The sequence below is a fragment of the Aotus nancymaae genome, unplaced genomic scaffold (genome assembly GCF_030222135.1).
Source record: "Aotus nancymaae isolate 86718 unplaced genomic scaffold, 86718_ANA_hifiasm-v0.15.2.pri h1tg000016l, whole genome shotgun sequence".
In the NCBI taxonomy this organism is placed as follows: domain Eukaryota; kingdom Metazoa; phylum Chordata; class Mammalia; order Primates; family Aotidae; genus Aotus; species Aotus nancymaae.
Window position 1 is genome coordinate 65,354,051 of NW_026988428.1, and position 24,223 is coordinate 65,378,273.

A 24,223-nucleotide genomic window follows, 5' to 3' on the forward strand; every position below is an offset into this window, starting at 1 on the left:
CCAGCCAGGGGCTCCTCAGGATTTTTCCCTTCCTGAATTGGCTAACTCTGTCAGAGATTCCACAGAACAGGTCCCAAAGTCTGAATATGCCCCCCATCCATAGATGGTGACACTGTACTTGATGTAATGGGGAGCAGTGTTCTTTCACCTAGAGAGGAAAACAGGAGTTTGGAGCATGGAATTAGCCAGAATTCAGGAAAGCCCATTCTTCCTGTATGAGGTAAAATCACCCCTCAGTTACCATATCATAAAAGAGTCCTCCCAAATTCCTCTCTCCTAGATCCAGGGCTACAGCACCCATATGCTTTCCAGCCCAGCCCACTGCTAGACACAGCTCAACTAGACACAAATCCAAGCTCCTCCACCCACTTACCAGAGCACCTGACTCCAGTGTCCTCCTCATGCTTGCAGTTGCTCTGCCCCCAGGGTTCTGCAGCACAGGCCCACGGGGAGGACTCCCTGCCCCTGCACTTCACCTTATCCAGCCAGATGCTTCCATTTCCCAAGCCAAACGCAGCCTCCCCCAAGGCAGCCAGGGCAGAGCCACAGCCCAGCTGCTGACATACCACCTTGGCCTCTGCCAGGCTCCAGGAGTCGTCACACACCATGCCCCGGGAGCCTTCATGCCAAACCTCCACGTGCCCTGAGCACACACTGTCTCCTCCCCTGAGTTGGAGCTTCTCTTTGTCTGAAAAGGCAGCAGCACCTCCCGTTACCTCCCCACCCTGTGGTGGGAGGGAAGAAGCTCCTAGGAGCAAACAGAGGAGGTGAGAGGGGCTGGCATACCTGTGCAGGGAGCAGCAATTGGGCAGTTCTTGGGTCTTGCTCCTGTAGAAGCAGACAGTGGGGGAGCTGGATCAGGGGCAGCTGGGGTGGTCCCACCCCAAAGAAGGCTGCCTAAGGTTCTATATTTCCAGCATTGAATAGAGAATAGTGGCCACTAAAGACCATTGGAAGATCCATGCAATAGGTAATCTCTACTGGACTAAGATGATAGTGAGAAGGAAAGAGTAGGAGGATCAAAGATACATTTGATGATAAAGGCAACAGAACTTACTATTACACTGAAAGTGGGGGGAGAAGAAAATGAAGAAGTGAAGGTTGACTCCTATGTACTGAGCTTAAGTAATGGAGTAATGGTAGTGACATTAACTGAAGTGAGGAATGCAGCAGGGAGGAAAAGTTGAGGCAGGGATTGAGTAGGTGGGATCAAACATTCTGCTTCGAAAAGCTACATGTATGATACTCATTAGATATTCAACTGAGGACATCAATCATATAGTCATAAAATATATGAGTTTGAAACCATGTCTATAAACTTCACAAAATTAAGCAGGGAAGAAGCAGGGGTGGAATGAAAAATAAACCAAGCTTGCAGCACACTCAGCCGGTCAGCCTACTCTCCAACATGCTTCCTCAAAGTTGTTTGGTGCCTTTGTCCTAGAATCACATAGATCCTAGATTATAGTCCCCTTAACTGCTCTGCAGATAACAACTTCAACACTGTGAAACATTGTTTTCCATTTAAGATACTCTTTCAGGTCCTGCATTCCAGTAAAACTACTTATTCAGCTAATCTGAAGAAGCCCATATGGAGTTGACCCACCAAAGAATGCATTTCCATGCTCTGATGATTTCATCCCACTTATCACAAGCAATCACTGACTCCAATTTTCTACAAGGATCCCTTGCCCTCCACAGTCCCCTTAAAAATCCCAGCCCAGAACTCCTCAGGGAGATAGATTTGAGTGTCTTCTCCCATCTCCTCACTTGATGCCCTGTGATCATTGAACACTTTCTCTGCTGCAAACTCTGCTGTCTCAGTGTAATTGGTCTGTTACTGTGCAGTGGGCATACAAACATGTTGGGCCTATAATGAGTTTTAAGTTAAGGTCAGAAATAAGCTGTGGAGGCATATATTTGGAAGCTCTCAGTGTAATGATATCATGTAAAGCCAAAGATCTCAATGAGATAATCTAGGGAAAGTTTTCAGCTAACGAAGAGTAGATAATCTGATACTCAATCCCAGAACTGTCTAAAATCTAGAGCTGGAGTAAAGAAGTTGCAAGGCAGAAAGAAAGACTAAGAACAATCAGGCCAGTCACAGTGGCTCATACCTTTAATCCCAACACTTTAGGAGGCCAACGTGAGGGGATCTCTTGAGCCCAGGAGTTCAAGACCAGCCTGGGCAACATACCAAGACCCCATCTCTACAAAAATAAAAAAATTAGGTAGATGGGGTGGCATGTGCCTCTAATCCCAGCTATTCAAGAGGCTGAGGTGACAGGATTGCTTGAACTCAGAAGTTTGAGACTACAGTGAGCTATGATCATAGCAATGCACTCCAGCCTGGATAACAGAACAAGAACTCATCTCAAAAAAAAAAAAAAAAGAAGAAGAAGAAGAATTAATGAGGTAGTGTGGCTGTCGGGAAAGAAAGAAAGTTGAGGAAGAAGAGAAGTCAACTTGTTGAATGCTGCTGAGAGAGCAAGAACAATTTTTTTTAAAGTGGTTATATGTCATGTCCTTATCAATTCTGAGTGGTAGAGTGTGAAACTTAATTGGAATGAGTTCAGAAAAATAAGAGAAACGAAAGTTGGAGATAATGATGATTTGACCATACCTTTGAAGGCTGAGGTTGTAGAGGAGAGAGAGGAGGAATAGGACAGTAGCTAAAGAGGGAAGTGGGGTAAAGGATGAATGCTGGTTTGTTCATGGGGTTTTCAATATGTGAGCGTCTCAAGACATACACTGATGGGAATGAACTGGGATAGAGGAGAAATTGATGTTCTAGAGAAAGAATGCATGATGGAAAAAGTGAAGTACTTAACAAAATGACTGCAATTAGGATCTGTAGCCCAAGGAGAAGAGCTGGCCTCAAATAAAGACTGAGCTCATTGATGCGGAAGGCCAAGTGGAGAGTGTGAAAAGGAGGAAACAAAGGTGAAAGGAAGATGAGGAAGTTAACAGCTGACAATCTTCCCAGTGAAGTACAAGGCAGGATCATCATGGAAGAGGATGGCTGGGGGTAATAGCAGTGTGGAGAGGGCAGAGAATATGCAAAATATCATCTTAGAGATAGGGCAAGTGCACCTGCCAGAGAAGCACAGTAGAATTTGGGGGCAGGGTGGAGTGCCCATTCAAGATTTATGCCCATGAATTCAAAAGCAGACCTGCAACATTTGGGTATCAGTCTCGAGTCATTTCACTAGTCTAGTACAGGCCAGATGGAGTTGGGTAGTTGACTTTAACCATGTTGTATTTGCCAAGTGAGACTGACAAAAAAGAAGCAAGGGTGTTGAATGTCCTTAAAGGAGAATGATTACAATGCTGGATCATATTATCTAATATGGTTAAGAAAAAAGATCTAAAACAGATTTACAAAAAACAAACAAGCCCATTCAAAAGTGGGCAAAGGACATGAACAGACACTTTACAAAAGAAGATATACATGAGGCCAACAAACATATGAAAAAATGCTCATCATCACTGGTCATTAGAGAAATGCAAATCAAAACCACATTGAGATACCATCTCACGCCAGTTAGAATGGCGATCATTAAAAAATCAGGAGACAACAGATGCTGGAGAGGATGTGGAGAAATAGGAACACTTTTACACTGCTGGTGGGAGTGTAAATTAGTTCAACCATTGTAGAAGACAGTGTGGCGATTCCTCAAGGACCTAGAAATAGAAATTCCATTTGACCCAGCAATCCCATTACTGGGTATATATCCAAAGGATTATAAATCATTCTACTATAAGGACACATGCACATGAATGTTCATTGCAGCACAGTTTACAATAGCAAAGACCTGAAACCAACCCAAATGCCCATCAATGATAGACTGGACAGGGAAAATGTGGCACATATACACCATGGAATACTATGCAGCCATCAAAAACGATGAGTTCGTGTCCTTTGTAGGGACATGGATGAACCTAGAAACCATCATTCTCAGCAAACTGATACAAGAACAGAAAATCAAACACCGCATGTTCTCATTCATAGGCGGGTGTTGAACAATGAGAACACATGGACACAGGGAGGGGAGCACTACACACTGGGGTCTGTGTGGGGGAAATAGGGGAGGGACAGTGGGGGGTGGTGAGTAGGGGAGAGATAGCATGGGGGGAAATGCCAGATATAGGTGAAGGGGAGGAAGGCAGCACATCATACTGCCATGTGTGTACCTATGCAACAATCTTGCATGTTCTTCACATGCCCAAAACCTAAAATGCAATTAAAAAATGTGCAAATATGAGAAGAGTGGAAAACTGTAAAAAAAATGATAAGGGAAAAGATTTGCATGAAGATGCAAAATTTTTGGAAAGGAAGATTGAGTGCTATAAGGAGAAGAGAGAAAAGTCAGAAAACGGACCAAGGGAATCAAGATTCTAAGATGGATTGTAATTGATGATCGGCAGTGTATGCACGGATGGAGGTGGGATAGAAGGAAAGGGCTTAGAAATGAGGAACTCCGTGAATTGACAGGTGAGGATGCTGTTCCAGTTGTGTTGATATTACCAGGAACAAGACAAAGAAGAACCTGGCTGGTGAGCCTGGTGCTGTAGTCTTCATGGACAAGAGAAAGTGGTCAGGTTGAGTATTAAGCGACAGCAACAAACACAAGTGTGAGTGTATCACCTCATGGCATGAATTTCAAGTAGCTGGATGATGAGAACAAAGACAGAAAATGAATTGTGAAAATAATAACTGATAGTAGGAGTATATTATCCCCAGTTTCAGCTGAGAGACAAGCGTATGGAAAGAGAAACACTGAACCTCCAGTTGACAGGGAAATCAGTATTTTCAGAGAGACCAGGTTTTGATCAGAACTTGGAAGCAAAGGAAACATTGCAAGTATTAATAAAGAAATTTGAAAATGACAGGCTCCAAATTCCAGCAGGTGCCATGAAATGTTTTGTGTCAGTGGGATACAGGGTGATGGGTATATTCATACACACATAAACAGATAGAGGGTCAGGGGATGAAAGCCCCACCAAGAAGATTCAGATTCTGAGAGGAGATAAATTCAAGAAGAATGATATGAGCACACCCAGCCACTAACCTTTCAGCAGTTCCCCATGATGTGGCAGACAAGAAGATAAACAAATGCCTTTTCAAAAGGATTTTTTTTTTTTTGGCGGTAGGGGCCCTGCTTAAGAGAGGCCTCTGGCTTTGGTCCCCATTCCACGTAATCATGCATTGCTCTCCCTCACCCTCTTCTGCTCTGGCCATGATGGAATTTTCAGCCCACGAAGATATCAGGTTACCCCCACACCTCACTATTTACACTGACTGAGATCTCTCCATTTAGAGCACTCCTACTCACCCTCCAGTTCTCAACACAAATGTGATTTATTCTTTTGCTCCAAGTAAGTACACACCTCCCCAGAAACTTCCACTTCTTCATGGCAACCAAATTTCTGTCTAATGAGTGTTTTCAGCACTGCAATGGAAGTTCCGTGAGTGAAGTGACTATATATTCTCTTCTCTGTCTCTTACTTGGAATACAAGTTTGTACCTCCAAGGCATTCAATTACATTTGCCAACAGACTGACTTAAGTTGTCCAACTGGTGTAGATTCATTACAAAGTAAAATGCCATGAGTTTAAAGAACAGAGCAGTCAGGATTGGATTCCCCAGGCTGCCCCTTTCTTACTTTAAGGTGTTAGGCATATGACATGACTACTACTAACCTCAGCTGCCTCGCCTGCATAAAGTGTCACAATAATACCTACTAACAAGTTACTGTGAGGAACTTTTTTACATTTTGTACATTTTTTTTACATCAAATATAAAAAAAAAAACTAACATAATAGCACATAATATGAGATTTATAGAACTGAGGTCCTACCTCTTACCCTCCTAACAAGGAAATACACATTAACACAGCCTAGGACTGCATCACAAGTCCTTAGAAAATTTATCTGAGAACTGGTTCGTGCTTCCTCACATTCAATTCCATCTCCCTGCTATTGTTCACTTAAGTTGCTGTCACACAGGTTTCCATGTTTTTTTTTTACTTTCAATCTAAATTGGCACATATTGAGTGAATAACCAATCAAAACTTCATTTTGGCAGTGTATCATCCCTTAGATTTGAAAATACAAAATTTCAATAACCACAACCTGCAGGGATTGGGCAGACACACTGATATAGATGATAAGTCACCTGCACATATGACATAAGGTTCCTCCCTTGGAGAGCAAGATCTGTATTTCCAAGGATCAGAAAGACACTGCCAGAGGGAGGTATCAGTTTTCTGACACTGGATTCCATCCACCCACCAGGGTCTAGAACCTTCCCTGGGAGCACGAAGAAAGTCACGAGTCCCACTGTCCCCACAGCCAAGCTGTCTGCAGATGATGGAAAAGGTCGTGGCTTCCATAAGGCTGTGGTGGACACTGCCCCCAGTCCGGTTGTAGAAACTTCCAGCCACCCAGCACACTCCTGGTCCTCACTCACCAGCATGAGGGCCAGGAACTCTAACACCAAGAGGAGAAAAACAGCACAGTAAGTGTTCCACTCTCGGTGCTTCAGATATTTGTCTTCCTTCCACTGTAAGGGTAGTGAATGCTCATCGCTGAGGTTGCTAAGTAGGTACTATGTGAAGGTTGAAACTTCCACCGCTTTTACTCATCTTTGCCAGTTTGTGTCTGTCTTTCTATTTCTACCAAAATGATGTAGTGAAATATGAACAGACTTGGGCATACTGCAGAGAGGAAAAGCTGAATCCTGCTTCCCAATTAAACATCTGACATACTCTGTAAAGAGAGTGTGGGTAGCGAGGTGGTGGGTGGAATATGGATCACAAATATGTTCATTTTTGAATCCTAGGAAACTGTGACAATGTTACTTTACATGGCATAAGGGATTATGCAGATATGATTAAGATAAAGGCCCCATGATGGTGAGATCTTCCTGGATTTTCCTGGATTAACCAACACAATCTCATCACACCCTGAAACCTGCTGTCCTTAAGAGCAGATGACACTTTCTGGCTTAGTCAAGGGCGGTGGACTATGGAAGAATGGTCAGAGAGTGGCAATGCTGTTGGTTTGGAGAAAGAAGGGAGCCAGGAGCCAAGGAATGCAGGCAGCTTCTAGAGGCTGGAAAAGGAAGGGAAACAGATCCTTCCCCAGAGCCTCAGAGGAACACAGCCCTGCTCACACCTTGCTTTTAGCCCAGTGAGACCCGTGTAAGGCTTCCACCCTCTAGAACTGTAAGATAAGACATATGTGTTGCTTCAAGCCACTAACTTTGAGGTAACCTGTCACAGAAGCAACAGGAAACACAGTGGGTCTCACCATTTGGGCACCACAGATGACTGAAGAGTAAGCTCTGCTTCCAAATGGAAAGTCTGTAGAAAGTGCCTGTGTCAGGAGATACTGCTGAGAAGGAAGGCCCAGAACCTCAGCTGCTCTCATTAGGGGCAATGAGAGCCCCTAATCTTCACATCTAGGAAAGGGCAGGCACTGGGGAAGGAGCCTCCTTCCCCTTGGGCTTTTGCTGCACTTCCCCTCTTCCCTCAAGACTCAGACATCCATCCTGCATCTCCCCAGCTGCTCCCCCAGCCCGTGGACAATGTGCCACACAGACCTGAGCAGATGACCCCTGTGTCCTCTTTGTGCCTGCAGCTGTGCTGCCCCCAGCCCCGGGAGGGCACTGCCACAAGTGGGACTCCGTTCCTGTGCAGTTCAGGTCATCCAGCCAGATGGGACCTGACCCCACCCCAAAGTGAGCAGAGATCGTGGCATTGAGGGCCTCTCCACAGCCCAGCTGTCTGCACACCACGTGGGCATCACTCAGGTCCCAGTCATCATCACAGATGCTGCCCCAGGAAACCCCACAATAGATCTCTACTCTCCCGGCACAGCAGTTGTCCCCATCCACCGGGGGAGCTGGCTGCCCTCTGAGGAGAGACAGAGTCATGTCAATGGGGCATTTCCACAGGGAAAGAGAAGGGCCTCTGGTTGTCCGGGCCTCCCACCTGAGTAGTGGGCAGCTCCTCCCTCTGAGGAATCAGAGCCTGATGTGTCAGATGCGGAGTCATTGAACTGCGGCAGTGGCTGGGTCTGGTTTCTTTCAGAAAGGGTTACAGAACAGAGAGCACTGAATTAAATGAATGATAATCCAATGGTGGAATCTGAGATGAAAGCTGTTATGTAGGAGCAATATCGTAACTTCAGAATTGAACTTCTCTGTGGGGAGTCCTGCTTCTGACAATGACAACATGTCTATTTTAAGCCAAACATACGCTAAGAATAAGTAGAAAAGCAAGAATGTATCAATACTGTTTGTAAGTACCGCAGAGCTCCCAAGGCGATGAGAAGCCAAGCTCTCAGGAAGAAGTAAGGACCAGGCTGGAGCACTTTCTCCTTGAGGCTCTGAAAGCTCAGCAGAAGTTTTGCTAGATTCTCGAGGCTGGAGGAACAACTCCCAAGGAGGAGCAGCCTTGATAAACAACCAGAAAAAAAATGTAGCAGAGAAGGAAGAGTGAACTCCAAGTACACTGTTCCTTACAGGGACAGATGCTCAACTTGCAATCATATCCTTCAAATAAGGTGTTATGCCCCTAAATCAGGTTCTTGGGAGCAGCAAAATACAAACCTTTTGGATTGACTTCTACAATTTTTCATCTACAATGTCTGTCAATCAGAAACACTCAGGCATATCTTAAAAAGTGGAACTGATAGAAGCGAAGTAGCTTGTTGGTTACCAGAGGCTGCTGAGTGGTGGGGGGAGAGATGGGGAAAGGGGAACCCACTTCACCAGGGCCTTTTGTCTGACATGCAGAGCTACATAGAGTCTTGGCAAGAGCTGCTGCTTGGACACATGTGGAGTCCTTGGAACCTTGGATCCCTCACAGGACAAGACCCACAGATCCAGGATTCCAGCCACCCACCACCGGTGTTCTTGGGCCTCCCTGAAACAGAGTTCCCAGAGGGAGTGAGTGGGCACCATCTTTGCTGTTTCACAACCTTCACTGCAGCTGCACTCAGGCTCTGGGGAGTTCATGGTGACTAGAGACTGGAGAAAATCCCCAGCATAGCCCAGCTGCCCTGCAGAGAAGTAGCCAGGCTGTTTTTCATGTGGGTTCTCAATCCTGTTTCCCCTTGCTGGGTGGGACTTCTTGACCAGGGACTCCAGTCACCCTCCCCAGGCAGGCAGTGGCTCTGCACCTCCCTTGGACAGAGTTCCCAAGGGGAGAGGCAGGCTGCCATCTTTGCTGTTTCACGGCTTTCACATTGGCTGTCTCCAGGCCCTGCGAAGTTCAAGGGGGAGTTGGGGCTGGTACAGATCCCCAGCACAGTGCACCTGCTACAAGGAAAAGTGGCCGGATTATCCTGAAGGACCTCACTTTTTCTCATTGGGTGACATCTCCCAACCTGGGATGCCAGCACAACCACCCTGCCCCCACACGATCACCTCAATCAAAGGTAGCTCAGCATTTCTCCAGGGAGGAAATCCCAGAGTCAACCCACAACCCCTCCACTACTGCAACTGTAGTGATACCTCCGTAACTGCCCACAGGCTGGGGAAGAAACAAAGGGTCTATTGCTCTACTGGTACCTCCAGCACACAGCACCCACGTTACAGAGAGGAGTTTAGCCCCCCTACTCTAGGAACTTCCAACCCCACTCTCCACCAGGCAGGCCCCCTGGCTGGACGTAGAACAGCCACCCCACCCTTAGCTAAGCACACCCACTGGTAGTGGCTCTGAATTTCCCTGGAGAGAGGCTCTCAGAGGCAACTGGCAGTCCTGCTGCCACTGCCATAGCAATGTTTCTGCCCCCTGCTGCCCCTGATATGCAGAAGAAACAAAGAGCCTGAAGGCATCACCGGAGTTTACACAGGCCACATCACCATATGGACAGAAAACCAGTCTCTCCTCACTGTGAGCCCTCAACTTCCTGCTCCCCGACAAGCAGAGCCCTCAGCTCAGGCCAGCAGTGCAGTTACTCCATCCCCTGGCTGAACACTCCCACCAGCAGTGGCTCTGTGCTTCTCAGAGGTGGAGCACCCAGGGGACTGAAAACCCTCTGCCACTGCCTGTTCAATATTACTTCCCCTGCTGCCCTCAGACTGGGGAAGGAGCGAAGACCCTGAGTGTCTTATCCACACCTCCAGCAAGCTGCAGTTACCCTAAGAAGAGGAGATCAGTCTGTCTCCCACAGGTCTCACCCATGCACCATGCTCATCACCAGGCAGGGCCTCCCACCTCATGGTTAAGTCCCTTCCTCTGCTGCCTCCAAGTTAGGGAACATAAACTCTGAGATGGCCCCAGGGCTTGGAACACCATGGCTTTGTGCAGCCTGAGAGCACCAAGCCATGAATTGCAGCCAGCACTCAAGCAGGAGAGAAGCCCACACTTTCAGAGCATGGAGGGGGAGCACAGTGGCAACTCTGAGGAAATATGGAGGAGCCACATGACTGAGAAAGAGCCAATCTACTGATCGTTAAGCTTAAGCACCACCTACTGGATCATACTCCAAACCTTCAACACCAAAAATACTTTGCTAACTGTGAAACCAAAGACAAGGAGTCAGCTACAAATAAAGACCTTACACAAAGCCTCTGCCTCTGGAAACATCCAGAAAAGAATTCTACTCACCGTACTCAATACACCACAGTTAAAGGGACACCAAGGAACAGAGATGAAAACAAACCAGTCAAGAACTCTGGCAGCTCAAATGGCCAGAGTACCTTTCCCCCAAATGACTGCCCTAGTCCTCCAGCAAGGGTTCTTAATGAGGCTGACATGGCTGAAATGACAGAAATATAATTCAGAATATGGATAAGAACAAACATTATTGAGATTGGCAAAGCATTGAAACCCAATCTATGGAAGGTAAGAATCACAATAAAATGATACAGGAGCTAACAGATGAAATAGTATAAAAAAAGAACTTAACTGACCAAAGAGCTGAAAAGCACAACAATTTCATAATGTGATTGCAAGTATTAACAGCAGAGTGGACCAAGCTGAGGAAAAAATATTAGAGCTTGAAGACTGGCTCTCTGAGTTAAGACAGTCAGACAAAACTTTTTAGGATGAATGAAAAGAAACAAACAAAAACCTCCAAGATATCTGGGATTGTGCAAAGAAGCCAATTCTATGAATCACTGGCATCCCTGAAAGAGATGGGGGGAAAGCAGGCAACTTTGAAAACGTGTTTCAGGATAACATTCATGAGAACTTCCCCAACAAAGCTAGAGAGGCCAACATTCAAATTCAGGAAATGTAGCAACCCCTTGCAAGAGCTGCTCTCTCTAACTCAGCTACATCAGGTGCTCAGGGCTTGAGTCCATTACCAAAAGCTAACAGATATAATTAAAAACAAGGGCTTTGACAAGGGCATGTTTCACAGAGTAAATACTAAAGTTACCTGATGGAAAACCAAGAAAAGTTAGATAAATCCTGGTAAAGACCCAGTAGCTAAGAAAGGAGGTTAGTCAACCATGGAAAATAAATGTTGTGTTGAATAGCATTTATTTAGAGTGAGGGCAGGAAGGCTGGGATGAACAAGTGCTTGTGCGGGAAGGTGTGGAAATTGGAAGAGAAGAAGGCAGGCCTCTGGGTTGGCTGTCCCCACAGGCCACATTCTGAATGCAGCCTTCCAGGCCCAGGTTCTTCTAAAGAATTAAAGAGGTGATGTGGTGGGGGTTGGAGAAACTGGGGTACCTTTTTGGCAGAGGTTCCCACCTTGGACTGGAGAGTATGAGGAAAAGCCTCTTTGGCTTCAGTGCTCAGGCTGAAGAAGTGCCCAGAAGGTGGAGTGTGCAGACTAGGCCTCTGGCAAGGGGTGAGAGTCTCCATCCAAATGAAAAGGAAGACAAAGTGTGTATTTATCCTGTGAATGTCCTAACTTATTGGGAGAAGAAGCTGAGGGATCTAGCTTCACCATTCCAGCAAGCAATTTGGGATGTTTGTCATTCAAAAGAAATATTCTCAAGGGAAGAAGATATCTATTTAACAGTTTGTTAGCTTAGCTTGAAGTAGGGCTTTTAAATATTCAGACATACAGTATGTGTATATACAAATCACCCCATTTGCATTCCTACCTGGGCCCACAAACATTAGGGGTGAGCCTTTGTCCACACCAAGATAACAATCAAAACCTTCAATCTGTATTCAAAGGTAAGGCTTTTTCTCGCCCTCCCCTCTTCTGAAGCCTGTCTTTCAGGACTAGGTAATTTGGGGAGAGTGGGTTCTGCTGGGTTTGGTTTCCTCTGCCTGTGTACTTCCTTCCACTCCTAGCTGCAGTGGAGGGAAAGAGGGGAGGTACGCTGTCAGGGCAGTTCACCTTTGGCCAGGTGTCTCCATGCCCTCCATGCCCTCCCTTTTTTTTAATAATACTCTAATACTTTAATATACAATGAATAAAAAGGCAGAAAACTCAGAGTTACAATAAACATTAGGCTATTTCAGAACACCAGTTTTTCACACCTATTTTCTTAGCATACAGCCGCTCAAAAACCATGCATTAAGCCTAGTTTGAACTGTCCTGAAGTTATATTATGAAGGGGTTGTAACACTTAGGAACTGACAATAGTAAAAAGGCAAAAGCATTATAACTCATAGACAGGGATTTCTATCACGAGGGGTCTTTCTTATGCAGCCCTCCTCTCATGGACAATGCATCTTTATTCCACTTTTTTCCTAGTCCCTAAAAATTAAGCATCCACCTCCCAGACAGGGCTCAAGACAACACTGCACTGGTCCTCACTCCTGCATAGGTCACATCTGGCCTTTCATCCCAACAAGCTCCAGGCATGCACCCAGTCCCAGCACAGCCACCTCTACCCTGCCTCTCTGCTCTGTGCCAGTTCAGTGAGTTCAATCCATCTCCCACATGTCAAGCTCTGTGTTGCTCAGTGGAAAGCCCCCTCACTAGGCTTAAGGGGAAGGATATGATTCCCCTCCTTCTTCCCTCTTGGTGGAGAGGGGAGCTCATAGCATTGCACAGCTCTCTTAAAGAGAAATAATAATACTTTACTTTAATTTAGCCTATTCATTAAATAGGTTTTCAGTCTATTTCATACCAACCACCCTTGTGGGTTACAGCTAGAAGTTGCCTTGGTTATATCAGGTAATAGCCAGTCTATCTGTCCATTGCATTACTAAATTGATGAACAAAATGTAAGCTAATAAAAATAGTCTTCTGATTTAAAATGTAAATTGTTTTTTGAAAAGTTGCAATCAATTCTTTTGAAAATAAGAACATGTTAAGTGTTAGTTTCCAGCTAGGCGTGGTGGCTCACACCTGTAATCCCAATACTTTGGGAGGCTGAGGTGGGCAGTGTAAGGCTGGTTGCATCGCCAAGACCTCAGACACACCCCCCTCCCCCATGGGGAGCTCAGACACACCCCCTTCCCTCACGGATACTTCAGACACACCCCCCTGGGAGCCTGGGGAAAAAAAGCCCCGCCAGGACCTACCTGATACCATTTTGTCCAATCCAGGCCCCACTCCCTGCCTGCCATTTTGTCTTCCTGCCTACCATTTTGCCCTATCTGGGCCCCACTCCCTGCCATTTTGTTCCATCCAGGCCCCACTCCCTGCCATTTTGTCCCACTCACCTTGGGCACAACCAATCAAGCGCCTCCACTCCCTATAAAATCCCACATCTAAAAGGAGTGCGCGCAACTTCTCCGGCCCTTCCTGTCAGACTGCAGAACCTCACGCAGGAGCCTAAATAAATTCCTTCACATTGGATTATTTTTGTGCTGGCCTCAGTTTCTTCGTTTTATCCTCGGCGAGAACAGACCTTACAAATGGTGCCAAAACCCAGGAGGAGTTGTAAGACCCCTCCTGGGGGAAACTGACTCCTCCACACAGTGCCGGACCGGGAAGCTGCCGTTTCACCACAAGGTAAGACTTCTGTTACCCACTACCCCACCTGCTGCTTTCAGGGAGTCCCTGTCTGAAAACCACTGTGCAGCATAAGGGATTCCCACCGCCGTGGGGTCCATGACCCCCGGCTTCCTTCCCCACGGGTCTGTGACCCTGGCAGGCCTCCTGCCATGAGTCCGTGACTCCAGCTTCCCTCCCCTCCTTCCCCATGGGTCCGTAACCCTGGGAGGCCTCCCACTGAGAGTCCGTGACTCCGGCTTCCTTTCCCACAAGTCCATGACTCCAGTTTATGACCTGAGTGTAAGAGGAGACGTCCCTACACTCTTGTTCTCTCCCCGTGAGGGGTTTTTTAGGGTCAGGAATTTGAGGGAGATGTCCCCACTTTCCTGAACCCTCACCAGCAACTGAGGTGTGGGTATTCATAAGCCCCTTTTAAGCAGCCCTGCCTCACTGCAGAGTCAAACCCTCCAGGTTACACCAAATTCTTTAATTCGAACTGGCCTATTTGACATAAAGGCTCCCATTAGAAAGAAACCAAAAATACAGTTTCCTTCTCATCTGTTTTTCTTTTTCAGTTTCTCTTTCTTTCTCTTTCTGTTTTTCTCTCTTTGTCTCTCTTCTCTCTCCCTCTCTTCTAAAATGGCAGTGGTACCACACTTAAAACGGCGGCTGTACCGCACCCTTAAGATGGCGGCTGCTTCCTGCTCTTAGCTCTCTCTTTCTCTCCCATCTAAGATGGCGGCTGTGCCTTGCCCTTAAGTTGGTGGCCACTTTACAGTTTTAATTCTATCCTTCTCTCTCTCTCTAATTCCGATGCGAGTGAGTGAGTGAGTTTATGTGTAGTCTCATGGCCTAACAGCTACGGAGCTTGTGTGGGCCTCAACCTGCAGTTCCACAGGGATGTGGCCAGGAAGGCATCAGATTGGTCTCCCATCTGGGGGGCACCCATCCTTTGTCCGTCAGTCTTGTATGTGGTACTGCCTTTGTTGTAACCCTCTAATTTACCCATGTGGCAGATAGCCCTAGCCCTGTCTCTCTTCGTTTTCTTCCTGATAATAATTATTGTAACCATGCAGGCTTTCTGGTATCTTCATTCCCGACCCACCCTCTGTTCCTCTTGCACCACTGCCCAGGTGCTCCCAGCCAAAGAAATCTCCTCTTCACCCTTAGCCCCTCCACCCTCCTTCTCTTCCTTTTCTGACCCCGATGCATCTGAAGAACTCTTCTCTCCACTGGCCCAACCCAATAATCCTCCGCCTTATGATAGACCTCAACCCCCTTCAGCTCCTCCACCTCCTAATTCCAACCTGGCCTCTCCTGTTAGTGCACACACCCGCTTGCACTGTGCTCCTAATGATGAAAACTCCCTCCTTTGCCCCCTCTGCGAGGTGGCTGGAGTAAAGAGCATTGTCCGAGTGCACGTTCCCTTCTCCCTCTCCAATCTATCCATCCTCACCCCAAATGAGCGGGACCAGGTTTTTACAGCAGCCCGAGCTCTTATAGCAGCCCTGAGGCCGGCAGCCCACTGAACATCCGGTGGGGGAGGTCCATCAAAACCCTTCCAAAAGGCTCCAAGGCCCTGGTCTGGGGCCTGTTTCAGATGTGGTTGAGAGGGACATTGGGCCCGGGAGTGCCCCTGTCCTAGTCCACCTCCTGGACCTTGCCCAAACTGCAAGCAGACTGGACACTGGAAGGTTGATTGCACATCCCAGACCAAAGACCCACTCCCCGCACTTCTATGGGGGGAGCAGACCGGTCTGCAGGAGGCAGTCCCTTCACCTGAATCTCTTGGCTTTCTGAATGACTGATGTAGCCCAGACTCGAGGATCCCCATCACCCTTGCCAAGTCCAGGGTAACACTGCAAGTAGTGGGTAAGTCCATTTCCTTCTTAATGGACACGGGGGCTACCTACTCTGTATTACCTTCCTACTCAGGGCCTAGCATACCTTCCCAGGTCTCAGTCATGGGAGTTGATGGAAGGCTTTCCTATCCCAACCAAACCCCTCCCCTAACCTGTCTCCTCAAGGGACACCCCTTCTCTCACTCCTTTTTAATCATACCCTCATGCCCAGTTCCCTTGCTAGGAAGAGATATTCTCCAGACTATGGGGGCCACTCTCCAACTCACTAATCTCACATACTCAAATTCAAACCCCTCACATACACACCTCCTACTGTCTCTCCTAATGGAGGCTACACCCTGTGCTAACCCTACGTCCCAATTCCCTATCTCTCTGGATGTAGTTGATCCCGTGGTGTGGGATACATCTAAGCCTGTAGTGGCAAGACATCACACACCAGTTAAAATACTTCTCAAAAATTCTACTCGCTTTCCCTCACGTCCTTGGTTTCCTATTTCAAAGACCCACCGTCAGGGCCTGAAGCCTATCATCGCTCGACTCCTAGCCCAGGGACTCCTTATACCCACCAGTTCCCCTTGGAACACTCCTATATTGCCAGTCCAAAAGCCATCCGGCAACTATCGTTTGGTTCAGGACCTACGCCTTATCAACGAGGCAGTAGTACCCCTGCACCCGGTAGTCCCCAACCCATATACCTTGTTATTTAGCATTCCCTCCAATACCTCCCACTTCACAGTTCTGGACCTCAAGGATGCCTTCTTTACCATCCCTCTACACCCTGAGTCGTACTTTCTCTTTGCCTTCACCTGGACTGATCCGGACACCAATTTGGCACAACAGCTTACCTGGACAGTTTTGCCCCAGGGATTTAGAGACAGTCCTCATATTTTCAGGCAGGCCTTAGCAGCTAATCTCAGCTCCTGACCTCTCCAACCCCGTCTCCTCCTCCAATATGTGGACAACCTTTTACTCTGTAGTCCCTCCCTCTCCCTGTCTCAACAGCATACTGCCACTCTTCTTAACTTTTTGGGATCCAAAGGATACCAAGTATCCCCATCCAAGGCACAGTTGTCAGTCACCTTAATAGTTTACTTAGGCATTCACCTCACCCCTACAACTAAGAGCCTGACAACAGACCATAAAAAGGTACTCCTTTCACTACAGCCTCCAGAGACAGCAGACCAAATTCTCTCCTTTTTAGGGATCTTTCTAAACAATAAGATCACCCTCCCACAGGAACAGGCTCCTAAAATTATTGCTGAAATCCACCAATCCTTACAAAAAGGGCCCAAAGCGTTACACCACTTTGTGCAACCCCTTTTATTCACCAGGTTTGCAACAGACAATTGAACAGGTACACAAAACATGTGCTACTTGCTCTAAGGTCTCGTCTCAGGGAAGCTTGAGGCTACAGTTTCCCACCCATCAAATGCATGGCAACCTCCCGGCTCAGGATTGGCAAATTGATTTCACCCATATGCCCACTCACAAAAAACTTCACTACCTCCTAACCTTTGTAGATACCTTTTCAGGTTGGATTGAAGCCTTCCCCACTTCTCAGGAAACAGGAGACATGGTAGCCTCCATTCTTATTCAAGAGATCATCCCCCACGTCAGCCTACCTGCCACCATCCAGTCAGACAACAGTCCAGCATTCATAGCCCAGGTAGTCCAGCTGGTTGTCAAGTCTCTCAACATCTCCTGGAAACGACACATCCCCTACCACCCTCAGTCATTGGGTAAGGTGGAACGGGCCCACAGCATTCTCAAAGACCATTTAGCCAAACTAACCATTGAGGTAAAACTTTCTTGGCCTACTCTCCTACCTCTTGCTCCAGCCCGGATCCAAGCCACCTCACAGGAACCAACAGGCCTTAGTCCCTTTGAGTTGCTGTATGGCTGACCCTTCCTGGTCTCTCATAATTTCCCAGTACAACCACCTCCCCTAGCCTCCTACCTTCCCTATCTATCTCTCCTCCACCACTTACTCAGGGAGCATGCAGATCATGCTCTCCCCGTTGTTCCAGGGCCTGGAGACTCACACCCGGCAGCACCCCTTCAGCCAGGTGACAGTGTTCTCCTCTGGGAGCTCCAGCCAGGATCTCTGCAGCCCAGGTGGTCAGGACCCCACATCATTATCCTGACCACCCCCACAGTGCCAAGCTCCTGGGTCACACCCCATGGTATCATGTGTCCCGCCTTAAGCCGGCACCACAAAATGACCAGTGGAAATCCAAATCCCTGGGCCCAACTCGCCTTTGCCTCACCCACAGCCCCTGCCCATCAATTCCTGATCCTTCAAATTCTCCTCCTAACGTTTCTTCTAATATCTCCCCCTAAAGCCAGCCCCTACTATGCCTGGCAATTCTACTTGCAGGAATCCTGGAAACAAGGCCCCACCACTAGAACCCAATACAGTGCTACAAGCTCGTATGTGAGAAGCTGGATGAGTGACTGTCAACCAAATACTGTTTCATCCCTTTGTCCGACTCTCAGTCGAGGCACCAGCCGACTGACCTGTCCCCCTTACTTCACCCCTATTCAGCAGGAAGTAGTCAGGAAGAGCAGCACCCTCTATCTATCATCAAAAGGTTGGAATGTAAGGCTGGTTGCATCGTCGAGACCTCGGACACACCCCCCTCCCCCGCGAGGAGTTCAGACACACCCCCTTTCCTCACAGAGACCTCAGACACACCTCCTCTGGGATCCTGGGGGAAAAAAGCCCCGCCAGGACCTACCTGATACCATTTTGTCCAATCCAGGCCCCACTCCCTGCCTGCCATTTTGTCTTCTTGCCTACCATTTTGTCCTATCTGGGCCTCACTCGCTGCCATTTTGTTCCATCCAGGCCCCACTCCCTGCCGTTTTGTCCCACTCACCTTGGGCACAACCAATCAAGCACCTCCACTCCCTATAAAACCCCACATCTAAGAGGAGTCTGCGTGACTTCTCTGGCCCTTCCTGTCGGACTGCAGAACCTCGCGTGGGAGTCTAAATAATTCCTTTGCATTGGATTATTTTCATGCTGGCCTCAGTTTCTTCATTTTATCCTCGGTGAGAACAGACCTTACAGGCAGCACTTGAAGTCAAGAGTTGGAGACCAGCCTGGCCAAAATGGCAAAACCCCATCTCTACTAAAAATACTAAAAATTAGCTGGGCATAGTGACTGACACTTGTAATCCCAGCTGAGGGGAGGCTGTGGCAGGAGAATTTCTTGAACCTGGGAGGCAGAGGTTGCAGTGAGCTGAGATCACACCACTGTACTCCAGCCTGGCAACAGAGTGAGACTCCATCTCAAAAAAACCACAGGTAGTTTCCTTAATGGTAATAATTTATGAACAATTATCAGAGAGGAAACGAAAGAAGAAAAGAATAACGATAAGGAGGAGGATTGGAAGAACATTCCCTATCTTCATTTTCTTTTTTCTCTTTTTTTTTTTTTTTTTTTTTTTGAGATGGAGTTTCGCTCTTGTTACCTAAGCTGGAGTGCAATGGCGTGATCTCGGCTCACCGCAACCTCCACCTCCTGGGTTCAGGCAATTCTCCTGCCTCAGCCTCCTGAGTAGCTGGGATTACAGGCACGCACCACCATGCCCAGCTAATTTTTTGTATTTTTAGTAGAGCCAGGGTTTCACCATGTTGACCAGGATGGTCTCAATCTCTTGACCTCATGATCCACCCACCTCAGCCTCCCAAAGTGCTGGGATTGCAGGCATGAGTCACCGCGCCTGACTTCATTTTCATATAATTAAGGTTACCATAAAAATCTTGTCACATAAATTTTTTATACATTTCAGATTATTTACTTGTTATAGATATGCAGAAAGAGAATTGTTATTACTATATTTGCAGAAAAGTAATTTATTATTGTTCAACTGGCAGATATACCAATTTTTTACCATATTGCCATAGAGTACCTGGAAATCTATCCATTCTCTAAATCACTCAGCATTCTTAAGGAGAAAAGAAAAAATAAATCTACCTCCTTCATCCCATTCTGGGTCTTGGCCACTGTCTCTCACAGAGGTGGCTAGAGTAAGGAGTATTTAAGGCAAAGAAGACTCTTGTACTAATGAAGTACCCCCATTTTACCACTTCCCTCTTTTCAGGGTTCCCTGAAAGCCCTCAGCTCAAGTACACATGGGATCTTCACATAGCTGTGATTGCTTCTAGACTCCTGAATTCCAGATACTCAAATGCCCAATTCTAAGAAACAAAGCTCAGCCCAGGCATGGTGGTTCACACCTGTAATCACACACTTTGGGAGGTTGAAGTGGGTGGATTGCCTGAGATCAGGAGGTCAAGACCAGTCTGGCCAACATGGTGAAACCTTGTCTCTACTAAAAATACAAAAATTAGCTGGGCATGGTGGTGGGCACCTGTGATCCCAGCTGCTTAGGAGGCTGAGGAAGGAGAATCCTTTGACCCTGGGAGGCAGAGGTTGCAGTGAGCTGAGACTGTGCCACTGCATTTCAGCCAGGGTGACAGAGTGAGACTCCATCCCCAAAAAAAAAGAGAGAGAGAAAAGAAAAAAACAAAGTCCAAAGTCAAATTGTAATCCACTCACTCTATCAGTGGATTTGTCTAGTGTGTGAAGACATCAGTTTCTACTTGGTGATGCTTGCTGTCCATGGTGAGTGGTTCTAGGCTGCAAGTGTGTGATTTACTGGATCACCAGAAGATGGTAGAGCTGGGAATGACAAATTTCTGGAAGTCGAAGCAGCCAAAATAAAGTTTAATTGCCTGATATTTTTAAAGGTCCCAATTAATATATCTATTTCAGATATAAACATCTTAGAATGGTCTATTGCCTATATCAAAATTTTATCAAGTTTTAACTATAAAAGTTAATGAAGACAAAAATATAAACATCAAAGAAATTGATTAGATGGGATGACTGATTATGACAGTGAGATAGATAAATAGATGATAGATAGATAGATAGATATATAGAGATACGATGGCTACATAAAGGACTCAAGGACTCTTTTAATGCTCAATCTCTCCTGCTGTTGCATTTTATGTGAATTCCCCCTTTCAGTTACTCACTGAATAATGCCTTGGAGCAAAAGAGATTACGACAGGAAATGAAGAAAAAGATCATTCCCTCTAATTTTGGGGTCTCAAGAAGATAGTTTTGAAAATCTAAGTGACATAGTCTGGCTCTGTGTCCCCACCAAAATCTCATCTCAAATTGTAATCACTACACCTCAGAGGTGGGGCCTAGTGGGAGATGGCTGGACCATGGGGCAGATTTCTCCCTTGCTGTTCTCCTGATAGGGAGTGAGTTCTCACGAGAACTGATGGTTTTAAAGTGTGGGACTTTCCCTCTTGATCTCTCTCTCTCTCTCCTGCTGCCGTGTAAGATGTGCCTTGCTTCCCCTTAACTTTCTGCCACATTTGTAAGTTTCCTGAGGCCTCCCCAGCCATGTAGAACTGTGAGTCAATTAAACCTCTTTTCTTTATAAATTACACAATCTCAGGTAATTCTTCATAGCAATGTGTAAATGAACTGATACACTAAGCTTTTCAAAATTTCAAGTTTACTGCCTTTATGTATGAAGAGTTTGGTCTGGTAGAGCTCAGAACACAATTCTATTATAAATCATAGCTAAAGAATATGCAAAATATAATTTAAGGAAACTTTCACCCCAGACGGAAAAATGAAGTAGAAAGTCTTTTGCTATGGGGTGGCTGCAGGGGAAAGGGCAAAGAAGAGGCACATGCAACAGAAAATGGGAGGGGGGTGATGCTGCCTGAAACAGTTAGTGACCTGCCTCCCCCACCTCTGTAGATCTGAGGCCAAGAATGGAAGCCCCTTGGATGGGTTGAGATGGAAAGCCAAAAGAAGAAGGTGTTTATGCCCAATTTAGCCATCGCTGCCTTTCTCTGATCTCCACTGACCAGAGAGACCCCCAGGTGCCCCCCAGAAATAGGTATGGAGAGTGAGAAGGGCACTACGGTGATGCAAGCCAGGCCCCTGACTCAAAACTTGACATTACCACATGCTGCCACCTCATTCTTCATGCCCTCTGAAGTCCAGTATTACCACAATGCAGCCCCTCAGTCCATGTCGGCCCCTGCTGTGGCCCTTCATTCTGCTTTCAACATGAAAGCACTTGGGCATGGGAAGGAAGCATACACCCACATACAGGACCCCACCAGAGTTCAGAGACGGTGTCATGCCACAGCCCATCCCACATGGGTGATCTGTCCTACAAATGAAGCTTCGGTGCAGTTTAAAGTCCTGCCTGGAGATCCAAGATGGCCGCTTAGGAGGAAGTCAGAATTGCAGCTCCGAGAGAAGGTGCTGAGGATGAGTGGACGCCACATTTCCAGACGGACTTTTACTGCCCACAGACCAGGAGATTCACAGGAGGAGAAGCCCCACGGGTCACCAGTGCCACTGGTTTGAGCGGCATGACCGCTCAGCCTATGCCCTGGGGCAGGGGGCAGCAGCTTCTTATGCAGAGTGAGAGAGATGGAGTTCCCTCTGAGCCAGCAAGGGGAGCTGAAGCAGGGAGCCAAGCCCGGAGACTCCCGGGCAAGGGCGCGCCATGAATCTCAGAGCCGCTGCTTTGGCTGACGCAGCGCCACACAGGGCAACGGATTTTAACTGCCCACAGACCAAGAGATTCACAGGTGGAGAAGCTCCATGGGTTCCCAGCGCCGCTGGTTGGACCGGAGCAGCCACTTAGCCTGCACTGGGGGCAGGGAGCAGTGGCTCCTTGAGCAAAGTGAACGAGACTGTGTCCCCTCTGGGCCAGCAAGGGGAGCTGAGGCAAGGAGTCAAGCCAAGAGATTCCCGGGCAAAGAGGGCACCACTGGAAACACGGCTGAACTCGGGAAGGTCCAGCACTGTGGGGGAGGGGCGTCCTCCATTGGGAAACACCCTGCAGTTCCCGGGGCAATCTGCCGTAACCAAGACAACCCGCCACTACAGAGACTCCGTCACTACAGGGGCGGGCCAGCATAGCGGAAGCAGTTCTAACTACACCCATATAAACAGGACTGCAGGGAAGCTCACATGGAAGCTGGGCGGAGCCCACAGCAGCTCAGCGAAGCCTCTGCAGGCTGAGTGTGACTAGACTGCCACCTTGTGGGCAGGGAAAATGGAAGCAACACAGCTGAAAAGCATAAAGCCCTAACTCCCGGAGACAGAACACCTGGGGGGAAGAAAAGGGGGTTTATGAGTTCAGCTGCTGCAGATTTAACATTACCAAAATCAGAAAGACAGCAACTACAAAGTCAATAGGTGGATAAATCCACAAAGATGGGAAGAAACCAGCACAAAAAGGATGAAAACACCCAAAACCAGAACACCTCTCCTCCTACAAGGGAGCATAACTCCTCACCAGCACGGGAACAAGACTGGATGGAGAATGAGTGTGATGAAATGACAGAATCAGCTTTCAGAAAGTGGATAATAAGAAACTTCCGTGAGCTAAAAGAACATGTTCTAACCCAATGCAAAGAAACTAAGAACCTTGAGAAAAGACTTGATGAAATGCTAACGAGAATGGACAACTTAGAGAGGAATATGAGTGAATTGATGGAGCTGAAAAACACAACACAACAACTTCGCGAAGCATGCACAAGTTTCAACAGCCGAATTGACCAAGCAGAAGAAAGGATATCAGAAGTCGAAGATCAACTCAATGAAATAAAACGAGAAGGGAAGATTAGAGAAAACAAGGTAAAAAGGAATGAACAGAGTCAACAAGAAATATGGGACTACGTGAAAAGACCTAATCTACATTTGATAGGTGTACCTGAATGTGACAAAGAGAATGCATCCAAGCTGGAAAATACTCTTCAGGATATTATCCAGGAAAACTTCCCCAACCTAGCAAGGCAGGCCAATATTCAAGTCCAGGAAATACAGAGAACACCACAAAGATATTCTTCTAGAAGAGCAACCCCAAGGCACATAATCATCAGATTCACCAGGGTTGAAAAGAAGGAGAAAATACTAAGGGCAGCCAGAGAGAAAGGTCGGGTTACCCACAAAGGGAAACGCATCAGACTCACAGCAGCTCTCTCAGCAGAAACCCTACAGGTCAGAAGAGAGTGGGGGCCGATATTCAACATCCTTAAAGAAAAGAACTTTCAACCCAGAATTTCATATCCAGCCAATCTAAGCTTCATAAGTGAAGGAAAAATAAAATCCTTTGTGAACAAGCAAGTACTCACAGATTTCATCACCACCAGACCAGCTTTACAAGAGCTCCTGAAGGAGACACTACACATAGAAAAAAACAACCAGCACCAGCCACTCCAAAAATGCAAGAAATGGTAAAGAGCAGCAACACAATGAAGAATCTGCATCAACCAATGGGCAAAACAGCCAGCTAGCATCAAAATGACAGGATCAAATTCACACATAACAATATTAACCCTAAATGTAAATGGACTAAATGCCCCAATCAAAAGACACAGACTGGCAAATTGGATAAAAAGCCAAAACCCATCAGTATGCTGTATCCAGGAAACC

The 24,223-nt window shown here is 47.0% G+C and overlaps 2 protein-coding genes across 2 annotated transcripts in view; one reads left to right on the forward strand and one right to left on the reverse strand.

Annotated features, from left to right (window-relative positions):
• Window positions 1-335: 335 nt before the first annotated feature.
• LOC135275335 (antigen WC1.1-like) lies at window positions 336-14,144 on the reverse strand. Its single transcript, XM_064376807.1, is given in 10 exon segments — window positions 336-688; window positions 787-828; window positions 6,179-6,436; window positions 6,439-6,492; window positions 7,607-7,666; window positions 7,669-7,919; window positions 8,315-8,461; window positions 8,775-9,069; window positions 9,717-9,812; window positions 13,913-14,144. Coding segments are annotated over 10 exon segments (1,788 nt in total).
• The window catches only part of LPCAT3 (lysophosphatidylcholine acyltransferase 3), a 254,920-nt gene continuing 244,510 nt past the window's right edge, over window positions 13,814-24,223 (forward strand). The window contains exon 1 of the mRNA XM_064377489.1: window positions 13,814-13,884. The gene's annotated coding sequence lies outside the window, so the exon portion shown is untranslated. The remainder of the gene's footprint in view (window positions 13,885-24,223) is intronic.